At 43.5% G+C, this 13223-nt stretch overlaps 1 protein-coding gene across 2 annotated transcripts in view; it reads left to right on the forward strand.

Moving 5' to 3' along the window:
* FBXL20 (F-box and leucine rich repeat protein 20) overlaps positions 1-12823 on the forward strand; it is a 110376-nt gene extending 97553 nt beyond the window's left edge. For both annotated transcript variants that reach the window (XM_089654871.1, XM_089654872.1), the window contains exons 14-15: positions 8062-8274; positions 11891-12823. In XM_089654871.1, coding sequence (XP_089510997.1) covers positions 8062-8274; positions 11891-11998 — 321 coding nt within the window. In that variant the 3' untranslated portion in view covers positions 11999-12823. The remainder of the gene's footprint in view (positions 1-8061; positions 8275-11890) is intronic.
* Positions 12824-13223: the final 400 nt, after the last annotated feature.

The raw sequence follows: 13223 nt of genomic DNA on the forward strand, positions 1-13223 counted from the left end.
GCAGTTTCACTTTAATTAGGATGGAAAGAATTGATAACCTGATTTTATTTGCTTTTTTTACTTTTAAAGCCATTTTGGAAAAAGGTTCATGTTTTCTTTTGACCGTTATCTTTTTTTTTATCATGGCTCTTGCAGTAGAGAGGCAACTTTGTTATGGCCTAGATGAATAGTTTTAGAACAAATGCACCAGGAAGACTACTAAGGAGACATTGTCACATTGCTTATTAAAGGATAAGTTTACCTTTTAATAAAAAATAATAAATGCACATTTTTTTGCAGTTAAAAAAAGTGCATTTATTATTTTTGTCTGCAGGAGCCTGTAAAGCATTGCACCTGTGATCTGTAGATCGCTTGTGCCATGCAGGTCTGCAGACCTGTCAGTATATCTGCTTGCCTGTATAGGATGTACGGGAAAGAAGATATACTGACAGGAAGAATTAATGAACTACCATGGCGCTTCACAACGCCGTGGTAGTTCATTGAGGATTACAAGCCGATAGCCGCTAACACCCACAGTTGAACCAGAAGAAGGCAAAAAAAACCTATAAAGCATGGTCCGATTCACTCCAAAGGTGAAAACAGAATTCCTTCCTGATCCCCTAAAGCAGGGGTCTCCATAATTTCTAAACGAAGGGCCAGTTTACTGGCTTTCGTACTTTAGGTGGGCCAGCGAGTAGAAAATGACCTGGCGTCAATGGGAGGAATAGTGCCCCATCATTAATTTTAGCGGGAGGAATAGTGCCTCATTATTGATATGAGTGGGAGGAATAGTGCCCCATCATTAGTTTTAGTGGGAGGAATAGTGCCCCATCATTAGTTTTAGTGGGAGGAATAGTGCCCCATCATTAGTTTTAGTGGGAGGAATAATGCCCCATCATTGGTTTTAGTAGAAGGAATAGTGTCCCGTTGTTATGAGTGGGAGGAATAATGCCCCATCATTGCTTTTAGTGGGAGGAATAGTGCCTCGTTGTTGATATGAGTGGGAGGAATAATGCCCCATCATTGCTTTTAGTAGAAGGAATAGTGCCCCATTGTTATGAGTGGGAGGAATAATGCCCCATCATTGGTTTTAGTGGGAGGAATAGTGCCTCGTTGTTGATATGAGTGGGAGGAATAATGTCCCATCATTGGCTTTAGTGGGAGGAATAGTGCCTCGTTATTGATATGAGTGGGAGGAATAATTCCCCATCGTTGGTGTCAGTTGAAAGAATATTGTCCTAATGGCTGAATAAAGGCAAGTAAAGAGATGCATCTGGCCCCCGAGCCACATTTTGGAGACCACTTCCCTAATGGATAATCCATCATTTAACAATCTCTGTTATTACTTTTAATGTTAAATGTAGGAAAAGAGTAAGGAAGAAGAGATGGCTTGCACCTGTTTTATGTGGACTTCTGAACATTGTAGGTGTATTGAAAGCAAATTTTAAAAAAATCTTGTTTTCATTCCAGCTGCAGTATTCCCTGTCTTTTTAGCTTAGAAGCCTCTAAAAAAAATCCCATCCCAACCACACCACTCCGGCTCTTCAGTCCTTAGATTCAGGCCCTAGATGGGCTTACTAAGGAGTGATCCCAGCTCTCCCTTCACTCACTTTAACCCTTTTGCTGCCAGGCCCTGCACTTCACCTTTAAACTCAGCTGGCCATACCATTTTTTGCAATTTTTCCATTGCTTTTTTAATTTTGCCTTACAGCTTTCAGAGTTTGTAAAAGACTGCCTAAACTATATACCGTATATACTCGAGTATAAGCCGAGTTTTTCAGCACATTCTTTGTGCTGAAAAACAGCCCCCTCGGCTTATACTCGAGTCAACGTCTGCAGGGGGCTGCTGTCTCTTACCTGGCTCCGGTCCCACGACGATCCGGTCCAGGAAGCGCGGCTGCTCCTTCATTCGGTTCGTCCACTGGATGTTCGCGCGGCTGCTCGGCTCTGCATTCTCACCAGTGATTGGCCGCCAGAACTCAGCTCAGGAAAGGCACACAGGCGGCCAATCACCGGCGAGGAGGCGGAGCTGAGCGGCCCCACGAAAATCGAGTGAAGGAGATGCAGGTAAGTGTGCCGTGCTTTGATGCTGCTGCAACCACATATGCTGGCTGCAGCAGCACCATACTGGAACAGGGGTCAGCAAGTGTCAGTGGGAGGAATAGTGCCCCATCATTGGTGTCACTGATACCAATGATGGGGCATTATTCCTCCCACTGACACCAACGATGGGGCACTTTTCCTCCCCCCCCACTGACATCAACGATTGGGCACTATTCCTCCCCCCCCCCCCACTGACACCAATGATGGGGCACTATTCCACCCCCCACTGACACCAATCATGGAGCACTATTCCACCCCCCACTGACACCAATCATGGGATACTATTCCTCCCCCCCACTGATACCAACGATGGGGCACTTTTCCTCCCCCCCACTGACACCAACGATGGGGCACTATTCCTCCACCCCCCCACTGACACCAATGATGGGATACTATTCCTCCCACTGACACCAATGTTGGGACACTATTCCTCCCACTGACACCAATGATGGGGGGCACTATTCCACCCCCCACTGACACCAATCATGGAGCACTATTCCACCCCCCCACTGACACCAATCATGGGATACTATTCCTCCCACTGACACCAATGATGGGGCACTATTCCACCCCCCACTGACACCAATCATGGAGCACTATTCCACCCCCCACTGACACCAATCATGGGATACTATTCCTCCCCCCCACTGACACCAACGATGGGGCACTTTTCCTCCCCCCCACTGACACCAACGATGGGGCACTATTCCTCCACCCCCCCACTGACACCAATGTTGGGACACTATTCCTCCCACTGACACCAATGATGGGACACTATTCCTCCCACTGACACCAAAGATGGGGCACTATTCCACTGACACCAATAATGGGGTGCTATTCCCCCCACTGATACTAATGATGGGGCACTATTCCTCCCACTGACACCAATGATGGGGCACTATTCCTGCCACTGATACCAATGATGGGGCATTATTCCTCCCACTGACACCAACGATGGGGCACTTTTCCTCCCCCCCCACTGACATCAACGATTGGGCACTATTCCTCCCCCCCCCCCCACTGACACCAATGATGGGGCACTATTCCACCCCCCACTGACACCAATCATGGAGCACTATTCCACCCCCCACTGACACCAATCATGGGATACTATTCCTCCCCCCCACTGATACCAACGATGGGGCACTTTTCCTCCCCCCCACTGACACCAACGATGGGGCACTATTCCTCCACCCCCCCACTGACACCAATGATGGGATACTATTCCTCCCACTGACACCAATGTTGGGACACTATTCCTCCCACTGACACCAATGATGGGGGGCACTATTCCACCCCCCACTGACACCAATCATGGAGCACTATTCCACCCCCCCACTGACACCAATCATGGGATACTATTCCTCCCACTGACACCAATGATGGGGCACTATTCCACCCCCCACTGACACCAATCATGGAGCACTATTCCACCCCCCACTGACACCAATCATGGGATACTATTCCTCCCCCCCACTGACACCAACGATGGGGCACTTTTCCTCCCCCCCACTGACACCAACGATGGGGCACTATTCCTCCACCCCCCCACTGACACCAATGTTGGGACACTATTCCTCCCACTGACACCAATGATGGGACACTATTCCTCCCACTGACACCAAAGATGGGGCACTATTCCACTGACACCAATAATGGGGTGCTATTCCCCCCACTGATACTAATGATGGGGCACTATTCCTCCCACTGACACCAATGATGGGGCACTATTCCTGCCACTGATACCAATGATGGGGCACTATTCCTCCCACTGACACCAATGATGGGGCGCTATTCCTCCCACTGACACCAATGATGGGGCACTATTCCTCCCACTGATACCAATGATGGGGCACTATTCCTCCCACTGACACCAATGATGGGGCGCTATTCCTCCCACTGATACCAATGATGGGGCGCTATTCCTCCCACTGATACCAATGATGGGGCGCTATTCCTCCCACTGACATCAATGATGGGGCACTATTCCTCCCACTGATACCAATGATGGGGCACTATTCCTCCCACTGACACCAATGATGGGGCACTATTCCTCCCACTGATACCAATGATGGGGCACTATTCCTCCCACTGATACCAATGATGGGGCACTATTCCTCCCACTGACACCAATGATGGGGCACTATTCCTCCCACTGACACCAATGATGAGGCACGATTCTTCCCACTGGTGTTCCCACCCTCGGCTTATACTCGAGTCAATAGTTTTTCCCAGTTTTTTGTGGTAAAATTAGGTACCTCGGCTTATATTCGGGTCGGCTTATACTCTAGTATATACGGTATTTTCTGAAAGCACATGACCAGTAGAATAAAAAGAAGGTGCTATTGATTTTTAAGGCCCCATTATATTTGCGCAAATGTTTATCAAAACAATATTTTCTCTAAAAATATACTAAAATCATTATTAGCGGATACAAACACAGCAAATTTTATAAAATGCCTACTAAATATGAATGTTTAACATGTATTGAGTTAATAACAAATATTAGTAAATTTTAAATTGTGCCTTTTTGTGAAATGGTGAAAGTCAACTGCACGCAAAATAAGTATTTCTATAAAAATCTTAAGTTTTTTATTTTTCACTTACAGCTTTCAGAGTTTTAAACTACCTCCATACCATATATTTTCTGAAAGCAGATCACAAGTAAAATAAAAAGAGTGCTACTGATCTTTTAGGCCCCACAGTAGTTGTGCAACATAAATGTTTATCAAATCGCTGGTTTAAAAAAAACCCTAAAATCCTTATTTGCATACATAAACACAACATAATTCCTGCTAAATTCCTACTAAGCACTCATTCACCTGGGGTATACAAAAGTGTATGCCAATAGAGGGCTGTGTTTACCTGCACTCTGTGCATCCCTATGCAGGCAGCCCCATTCATGTCAATTGGGATACAGTAGATCTAAGGACAGATCTGACTTCCGTGCAGATGTAAGTTCGTGGCTCCAAACACACATTGTGAGTTCAGGAACATGCACGTACATGGATGTCAAGTTGGGAGCAGTGGCTGTGTCCATGCAGCCTCTGCATCTCAATTGACATGAATGGGACTGCCTGCACAGAAATGCACGAAACACCTTTGCATTCCCCTACAGCTGCTGTGTCCCATTTGACATAAATGGAACTGCCTGCATGGGGATGCATGGAACACTTCCTCAACACAGCCACATTGTAGTGTGCTCTGCATGAATGAGGCCCTAGGCCTTGTTTAGACTTGCGGTTTGGGGCAGATGGCTGGTTCATGTCCGCTCCGTTTATGCAGAACACACAGCCTGCTGTCCCCTATTGGTGGTGGGATGTAAATGGACCACCTGTCGGTTTACACCTGACTCCCATCCGATCCGCTATACAGACAGGGAATGTTTTTAGTGGATCTGTTTAAATGTAGGCGAGTTTAAATGGACATAACTCCATTTACATCCGCTGCTCCATAGAGGATAATGGAGGGTCCAATTGGGTCCGCCTAAAAAACAGAGGCGGTCCGAATTGGTCTGCCCATGTGAAAGGGGCATTACTATGGCTTTGTCTCTTTTTGGAAACAGAGAAAGGGACTGAAGACAGTCCCTTTCTCTGCAGCCTGAGCTGCACTGTAGGTGAATGAGATAGGAGTCTGCATAGAGACTCCTATTCATTCTCAAATGTAAGTATAGTAAACACTGTTAACTATACTTCAGTAATAAATGAACAGAAGCAATCAGTACCGATTGAGTGGGGGGGGGGGGACACTAAAGGGAGGGGTGGGGGTCACAGCAGGGGGATTATCTTACTTACTTTTTTTTTTTTTCACAATTTTGAGCACTGTGGCTGGATGCAATTGCTGGCGGGAGAGGCAGCAGGGGGAATCCAACAATTGCATCCACCGACGGAGAATGGTACTGGCAGAGGAGGGGAAGCAGCTGGTGCTGAGGGTAAGAAAGGTGCTGGGGGGGATCGGTGGCAGAGGAACGGGTCAGTAAGGGGGGGTGAGGGCATTTTGGCAGCCAGCGTAGAAGGTTAGGTGGAGGGACAGAAAAAACAGAGGGTGACAGGCAGGCTGTGGGGTGGGGCGTCACTTTGTAGGTGAATAGCTCTAATCAGCGGATTGTCATACACTGATCAGAGTTATTGTTTTGTTCAACAGCATCTGATGAACAATTCGGCTATAAGTTCATGGTCACTGGAGTAACCATGAGCTTATAGCAGAAGAGGGAATCGGGTCTGTATGGACCTGGCCAGCAGGAAGCAGTGCTGGAAGTGAAAGGGTTCATTACCTTTTTTTTTTTCGCAAACTAAATAATAACTTTATAATTGTTATTATATAATAATATTAATAATAACTAAATAAATGTAGTTTAGGGGCAGCCAAGACAAATCCCTTGTTGGAAATCTCTTGAAGATTTAGACTTGAGGAAATATCATCATCAAATAGATCACACAATGTAACATTTTATTGTCTTTGGGGACAACAAAATGTAACATCTTGCTACAAGGATGTTTGCAATGTCGTGTCATATTTAAGAATACGTGCTGCTTTCAACCTATTACCCACTATAAAAAAAAAAAAAAGTACATTCAGCCTGGGTTCACTTATATGCGGTGCGGTATATCGCATGTGATTCGCACAGGAACCGCACCGCATTCCTGTGCAGATCACATGCGATTTGTGTGCGGTGCGATTGCAGCCATACATTTTGTATGGCTGTACCCACATGGAAGAAAAACATGTTTGAAATATATTTTAAAAATATTTTTCCCAAATATATTGCCATATATTTGAAATGCTACAATTTTGGCCATATTCAATATATATATATTGGGCAGCACAGTGGCTAAATGGTTAGCACGTCCGCCTGGCAGTAGTAGGGTCGTTCAAATCCCAACCACGGCACCACCTGCCTGGAGTTTGCATGTTCTCCCTTTGCCTGCGTGAGTACTCCGGACAATGTATATGTAAAGCACTGTGTAAATTGACAGCGCTATATAAGTACCTGTAATAAATATATATATATACTGCATGTTGAAATGCATTTTTATTACACAATATATTTTTAAAAATACATGTCAGATATACTGTATGTCTTTAAAAATACAAATCTACATTTTTGAAATGTATTTTTTTTTTAAATGTATTCTTCATATTTTTTTTTAACATATAAAAAGTTATTTTAACATATAATGCTACATATGTTTGTGAATGCATTCCAAAAATGTAGATTTGTATTTTTAAAGACATACAGTATATTTGAAATGTATGTTTAAAAATATTTTTCATATGTTTTGTAAGAAAAAACGCATTTCAACATGATATATATATATATATATATATATATATATATATATATATATATATATATTTTTTTTTTTTTAAATATATTGAATATGGCCAAAATTGTAGCATTTCAAATATATGGCAGTATATTTGGGGAGAAAATTTTTAAAATATATTTCAAATATATTTTTCTTCCATATGGGTAATCGCACTGCTTCCGTGCCAAAAAGGTGCAGGGCCCTTTTTTGGGTTCGCACTGGAATCGGATCGCATGGGTATTCACACCTATGTGATCCGATTCTGCACATCTCACTGCGTTTTGCGGACAGCTTTTGGGGTGTTGTTAACTTAACATACACGCCCGTAGCGGTTCACATGAATGGGGTGCGATTCTGATACGGTGCAGGAATTTGCACAGAAAACGCTGCAAGTTCCGCACCGCATCAGTGTGAAGCAGGGCTAAATGTAAATCTAGCATCTTCTTTTGAAGCTATTAGCCAAGACTCTCCAAGCATACGTTCTAGTATCAGACCTACAGGAAATACATTTCTGTTGCTTATAGCTCCATTCTGGTCAGAGAAATGGGGGGCTGGGGTCAGATTAGTTGTCTCAGGTTTTTTAGTATTTATATCACCTTCAGATAGGTTGTCTCACCTCTCCAGTATTTATAATACCTACGAGCATAATTTTTCTCTTTTCTCTATTCAGAGCCTTTCCCACTGCGAGTTGATCACAGATGATGGTATCCGCCACTTGGGCAATGGTGCTTGTGCCCATGATCGTCTTGAAGTTATCGAATTAGATAATTGTCCTCTCATCACTGATGCATCATTGGAGCACTTAAAAAGCTGCCAGAGTCTTGAACGTATTGAATTGTATGACTGCCAACAGATCACACGGGCTGGCATCAAAAGACTTCGGGTAGGGAGCAACCTTTGCAGATTCTCTGTCATGGAAGTGGTGAATTGAAAACATGTCTGCAAAGCTGGATCAACACAGGGCTTTTAATGGGCTGTCTCAATGTTCATAATGTTCAATCAGCTTTCAAAGAAAAAAAGATTTTAAAGAATGGAAAGATGTGCAGTTGTCCAGCACCCACTGTTGTTTCTGAGGTTTGAGCAACCAAATGATTAGATGCTGCATCTGTCCTCCCGCTGATTGCTCAGTTCTCAATCTGCAGTGAGCACAGATCCAGGGACTGTCAATTACCAGCTCTCTGCTCTGCCCCTTCTGTGCTCACTGGAGCACCAGCCTGTGGAGGTAGTGGGAGTGGCTGGTTCAGATTCTCAGCGGCTCACTGGAAGGCTAAGCCAGCTTCTGGCCAGGTATCTGGTGGCTCTCTATTTTAAAGTGTTACTAAACCCCGGACCCTGCATTCCTTATATTCGGTCTCCCACAGTACACAGAACATAGAAGTGCGATTATTTTAGTAAATATAAACTTCTAAATAACTTTACTCAGCAGTTAGAGCAGTCTTGTGACTTCTATCAGTGTTCAGCAGAGCATTGGTTAAAGCTTGTAGGAGGAGTTTTTTTTTTTTTTTCTGCTCTAGGAGGATGCAAAACCTCTGACCTCTGTCTGGACAGTGCTGATTGGCCCTGTGCTGATCACATGCACTCTCCCAAGAAAAAAAAAACAAAACACCTCTCTAGCAATACACACTAAACCGAGCATGTGCAGAATGGCTATGGTTCAGTCTGTCTTATCAGGAGATAAGACGTGGACATTTGAACAAGAGGAGGAGCAGAGAAATCCGGATCAAATGGCCTTTGTACACAATGCAGAAGATTAAGCCCTTAGGTTCCACAGTGAGTATAACAAGAATGCTTTACTGCATATACAGACTGATTTTACTGTTGTGGGTCTAGTAACACTTTAAAGTTAGGATCTCTCCACAGCCTGAACTGGCTTAGTTATTTAAGCCACAAGCGAGCTTTAGCCCACTGTCGACTGAAAACAGGTCTCAGTAGTGCAGAATGCAGTGTACTCCAGTAACCCACAGGAGAAGTGGGGCCAAATGAGCTGTGGCCCTACTTATCCTCTAAAAGCAATGCACTGAAAATCAATTTCTACGGAATTTTTTATTTGCTCACTTTAAAAAACAGGTGGCAGATTCTGTGGACTGGTTAATGCCTTTGCAGCCTTGCTGTTAGGGCTCTTTCACACATATCAATCTTCTATTTTAGAGAGCCAAAGATACCAATTGTGGACTACAGAGTCCTCGGGTAAAAGTTCTAATGCGTTTCGGGAGCCAAACTCCCTTCCTCAGAGCAATAGATCTGTTTTATTTATTACTTTATATTTTTTACTTTATATTATTTATTGCTCTGAGGAAAGGAGTTCAACTCCCGAAACGCGTTAGAACTATTACCCTAGGACCTCTGTAGTCCACGATTGGCATATTTGGCTCCTTGTCTCTGTTTTTATGACCTTTTTGGTTTGTGAGTTTGCATTTGTAATTTTAGAATAAATTTCTTACTATTACAGTAATGCACGATGAGAGTGCGCCCTGTTTTGTTCCTTTCTGCTAGCATCAGGATTCTCCGATCAATCAATGGCGGCACCTTAGCGAGTGCTATATTCCATGTTTTATGTGCAGCATGAAGATTTGAGCGCTGGTTTCTGACATCTGTTGGAGTTTCTCCTTAGATGTCTATTACAGCACTCCCTAACCGCACCTGCAGTGGTAGAGAGATGCTTTAAAGTTAACATCGCTGTATATTTCATGTATTGGAAAAAATAGAAAGAAAAAAAAGAATCACAAAAGCATCAAAAATGCATGTTAAAGCGGTAGGCACTTTGTGTGTTACGAATCAACAAAAGTATAAGCGAGCCCTTAATAACTTCACGGCCGACAAACATATACGTACTCGGGAAGTGGTGCTGATATCTGTATGATGGATTGGGGAGCATTCATAAATCTGTTGACCTACTCCTATGCCAATGAATAGAAAAATCGGTATACCCATAAAATTATTAAAAAATAAAAAAAACCACCCTAGATGCACAAAAAGTCACACTTTCTCCCCTGAAGGTCCAAAGTCAAATAAACCCTCTCAGCGTCTGTGAATCTTCCAATATTATTCATACTTCCACTTGATCCATCTCCAAAAAAAAATCACTCTTAAATATCCACATGTGCCTCAAAAAAAAAAAAAAAAAACTACATATAGTGCATTATCCTTATTGCATAAATGTCAAAATAAAACTTAAAAACAAAATCTCAGAGTATATCGTGTTCAGGATTTGCATAAATCACCCAGTGTCCACTTCTATGTGGCTGAATTAAATACTCTTACCCTAAAAATACTTGTACATGACTTTAAATCTCATTCCATATTAGAATCCGCTCAAAAACTGATCCTTCGAATGCATCCTCATCCTCCTAAAGAATACCTCCAGAGAAAACATATGATAGTGTAGTATCCTTTAGACATGTGATATGTGCTCCCCTCTTCAACACCACTAGTGCAACAAAATCCACTCGCCGCCACCTTCCAAACCATGCACCTTACTGGACTTTAAAGCAGAGCTTCACCCAAAAGGGGAAGTTCCGCTTTAAAGACTGCTCCCCCGCTCCCCTTTAAGGATTGGCACCTTTTGGGGGTGGGGGTGGAGCGGGTACCCAAATTTGACAGGTATCCTCTCCCACTTCCGGTCCGATCGCCTAGGCGATCGAAAGCGGAAGGTGTCCTCCCTCCCTCCCTATGGTCTTTTGGGACACATTACAAGTCCCAGAAGACTACAGGACCATTCATTAGGCGCAGTGCTAATCACGCATGCGCAGTGGGTACCCAGCTGTGAAGCCGCAAGCTGTCACAGCCGGGTGCCCACACTGAAGATGCTGGCTTACTAGAATACAGAACGGCCGGTGAAAAGGGCTGCAGGGGACACACCGTGGGACCGAGGGACAGGTAAGTGGTTGTTTTTTAAAAGTCAGCAGCTACAGTGTTTGTAGCTGCTGACTTTTATTTTTTGACAGCGTGAGTGGAACTCCGCTTTAAATGTCCAATAGCATAGATGAGAAATGACTCCTCTCATCCCGCACTGCCTCCCTCACCCCCGGGAACACAGATCTCCTTGCAGCCCAGTGACTGGAGCTGGACAAGCCAGGACATGACGTGCAACTTAACCTGCACGCTGTCCCACCTACTACTCCTATGCCACCTGCTAAAGGAAAAACTGACCACACTGGACAGTTTGATTTGATTTACTTTGCCTAATGTGGGAATAGCATAAGCTCCCAGGAGGACAGGTACAAAGTTTGAAACTATATCAAAGAGATGTTCTTGGTAACATAGCTAGATGTATGACAAAGCCATGGTGTTTGGCCCATCTGGCTCCATCTATAACTAAAATAGAATTTTTGATTTGACTGAAGCATTCATTCTCTTGACCACAATAAACTGAAAATTAGTTACTGTGCCCTTTCTATTGCTTGTTTTCTGCAATAAATTGTCAAATACATTTTGAGTTTTAGCTTTACAGCTCTCGCACTAATGAAATATCTTGTATCCCCTTTGTTTTTTTCTTTTAGACACATCTCCCTAACATTAAAGTCCATGCCTACTTTGCTCCAGTCACACCACCTCCCTCCGTGGGGGGCAGCAGGCAACGATTCTGCAGATGCTGTGCCATCCTATGAGAAGAGACCTATGTCTGGACTCCCTCACCATCCGTGTGTGGGGTTCCAGCTGGACTCATTTGGAAGAGAATGCGCCAGCTTACTGTGGTCGTGGTGGGGGGAGCGGAGACTTTCCTCCCTAATGTAAGAGCGCACACGCCCTTTGCACTTTTGGGCGGGGTCTAGCAACCCACAGATTTTTTTCAGTTTTTCCTTGCTGCATTACCCAGGCTGGTTGGGGGGGAAAAAAAAAATCAGATTTTTGAAGGGGAGCAGAACCAACAACACTCCAGGATTTAGTCCCAAAACTTTGGAAGGGAGGAGTTTCAAAAATGTAGATGTTTGGAAACGTGATCTCCTGCTTTTTTTGGCATCTGATTAGGGGTTGATAACGGTTATCCCTTTGCTGTGGTTCCAGAGGAGAATTTTATGGACAGAGGAGCAGGGACTTCTATTTAACATTTTACATTTAAGGACCTAAAAAGGGTATACCAACTGCACCTCTGGTTTCTACTTTATTCCCTGGTACTGCATTAGGGACACAGCAGCAAGGGTAGCCCCAGCACCCTTCTCTCCCTCCACCCCTGGCTCGTGATATCTTGGACTTTCCATATTGACATAATGCATTCCCCACAGATGGAACAGAAAAACAGAAATGTTACAAATAATGAATTATATAAATATATATATGTATGTATGTGTGGGTCTATATATTTATTAAATATATATATACACACACATACTCTGTACAATATAATTTTAATGATATTACAGGGTGATCCCTCCTCACGTTCGCGTGGATGTGATAATGATGCCAATTACATAAGTAAAAATGGAAAAAAATTGTCTAGAGTCTGGTTACTAAGATATAGACGTTTGTTTTTGTCAAGAGGTATGGAATGGTCTGTTCAGTTTAGAAGAATTACACATTTTTATACATGTTAAATCCTGATCAAGTAATTCATGTAACAAGCATGGTGGACAGGGTTGTTTCTGGCTGCTAAGTGTTCAGTGTTTGTTTTTAAACAACTTTGAAGAGACCCTGTCACCAATTTAAAAAATGCAGGCTAAAGCACAGAAAATAATTTATTTTAAACGCTTACTTGCAGTCCTTTTCATGCTAGAAATGTATTTATTGTCCACTTGAAATGTGCCTTTGAACTTGCTAGAATATTTGACTATCTTTGTATGGTATAGCCCTCTCCACTTCTAAGAGTGTTTAAAGCCGACCATAGATGATGTGATT

This window comes from Staurois parvus, unplaced genomic scaffold (genome assembly GCF_062004578.1).
Source record: "Staurois parvus isolate SC_StPar_1 unplaced genomic scaffold, SC_StPar_1.0 ptg000813l, whole genome shotgun sequence".
Classification (NCBI taxonomy): domain Eukaryota; kingdom Metazoa; phylum Chordata; class Amphibia; order Anura; family Ranidae; genus Staurois; species Staurois parvus.